Raw genomic sequence first — 1,402 nt, forward strand, 5'->3', positions numbered from 1 at the left:
GACCATCGCACCACACACGTTTCGACGAATAGTCTTACGACCCGGTGTGTCCACGGGCATCGGGTGTAGCGAGTCATCGTCGACGTAGTCCCATAATATCATTCCTCCGTCCGAGTTGCGCTGTTCTCGAGTGATGACACGAGCCTCCACTTTGATCTCGTCGGTTTGCCGCGACTCGTCCACAATTTCCAGAATGGGCTCCATCGACGCGGCCAAATCAGTGTAATAGATACGCGATTTGGTCACCCCGTCGCCTTCGTCTAGGTACACTTCGTCCACCGATCGAGACTGGTACGCAACTCCCGGGTAGTACACACCGATGGACCGCATGCTCGTGAACACGAGATCCAGTATCATATCGAGCGTGCACTGAGGCGTCTCTTTGAACAAAAAGACCGAAGTGAACTCCTTGATCACGCGTCCATCACCAGCCTCGTCCGCTGTGCAACAATGAGGAGTGTTGGTCGGAGTGTTGGTCGTGGTGTTAAATAGCTCTCGCATCAGGACGTCCGTGTCTCCGTCACCCAGCAACTGGGCGTCACGTGTTCCATCGTGCAGCATTTTCACACTACCCGAGTACACTTGTCCCCAAGCCAGCAGTCTCTGGGTCTCGCCCTCGGTGTTCTTGAGCACCAGGTTGTTAGCGAGTTCCATCTTGCTCTTGGGGAAGTGAGCCACGTACTCCTTCCTTCTGGCCAGCGCGTCTCTCGACGCTAACGCTGTGTACGAGTGCACCCAGTCATGAAACTCGAGCGTCTTGGAGCAGGGTAAGCCTCCTCCTCCCATCAAGGCTCTCATGCCTCCCAAGAAGGCTGTTTGCTGGAATAATGCCTGCTTCAGCACCTGGTTTCTCTGCTCGGCCTGCTTCCTCTTGCGACGTTGCGTCATGGCTTCCTCCTCGTACGCCACAAGCTGGTCGTTATCGGCCAGTTGAGCTCTCCTCTGGGCTCTCAAAGTTGATAATTGCGCCGTGAGTCCGGCCATCTCGGCCTGCAGCGAGGTCACGAGGCATTTCTTCTTTTCTCGGTGTCTCTGCACGCTTGAGGCGATCTGCGAGCGTCGTCTCTGCTTCTTCTGTTCCTCCAGAGTCAGCGGCTCCTTCTTCAGGCCTGAACCCGCGACCTTCCTGCCTCTGCCACGTCCTTTTGCGACGTTTTTGGGGCCCTCACTCGTGGCAACGGATTGTGGAGCTACCTGAGCTACATCAGGGATGCTGCTGGCGCTGCTCGAGCTGCTGTACCCGGCTGGAAGTGCCCCTGAGAACGGAGAAGCAGGCGAAGCCTCGCTCTGTCCCAATTGGGCCGACGTCTGCGTCAAATGGGGCGAATGGTGGCTCAAAGTGGCGGCCGGTGGAGGCGGAAGCGCGCTGAGCGCATCGTCGATCAAAAGGTCGCTCAGATTT

At 57.1% G+C, this 1,402-nt stretch overlaps 1 protein-coding gene across 1 annotated transcript; it reads right to left on the reverse strand.

Annotated features, from left to right (window-relative positions):
- Window positions 1-98: 98 nt before the first annotated feature.
- Window positions 99-984, reverse strand: PITG_15374 (uncharacterized protein; the record flags this gene model as incomplete). The annotated part of the gene is made up of 2 exons (XM_002898288.1): window positions 99-125; window positions 184-984. 2 exons carry the CDS (start codon window positions 982-984, stop codon window positions 99-101), a joined length of 828 nt encoding a protein of 275 aa, XP_002898334.1.
- Window positions 985-1,402: the final 418 nt, after the last annotated feature.

The sequence above is a fragment of the Phytophthora infestans genome, genomic scaffold, assembly GCF_000142945.1.
Source record: "Phytophthora infestans T30-4 supercont1.37 genomic scaffold, whole genome shotgun sequence".
Classification (NCBI taxonomy): Eukaryota; Oomycota; class Peronosporomycetes; order Peronosporales; family Peronosporaceae; genus Phytophthora; species Phytophthora infestans.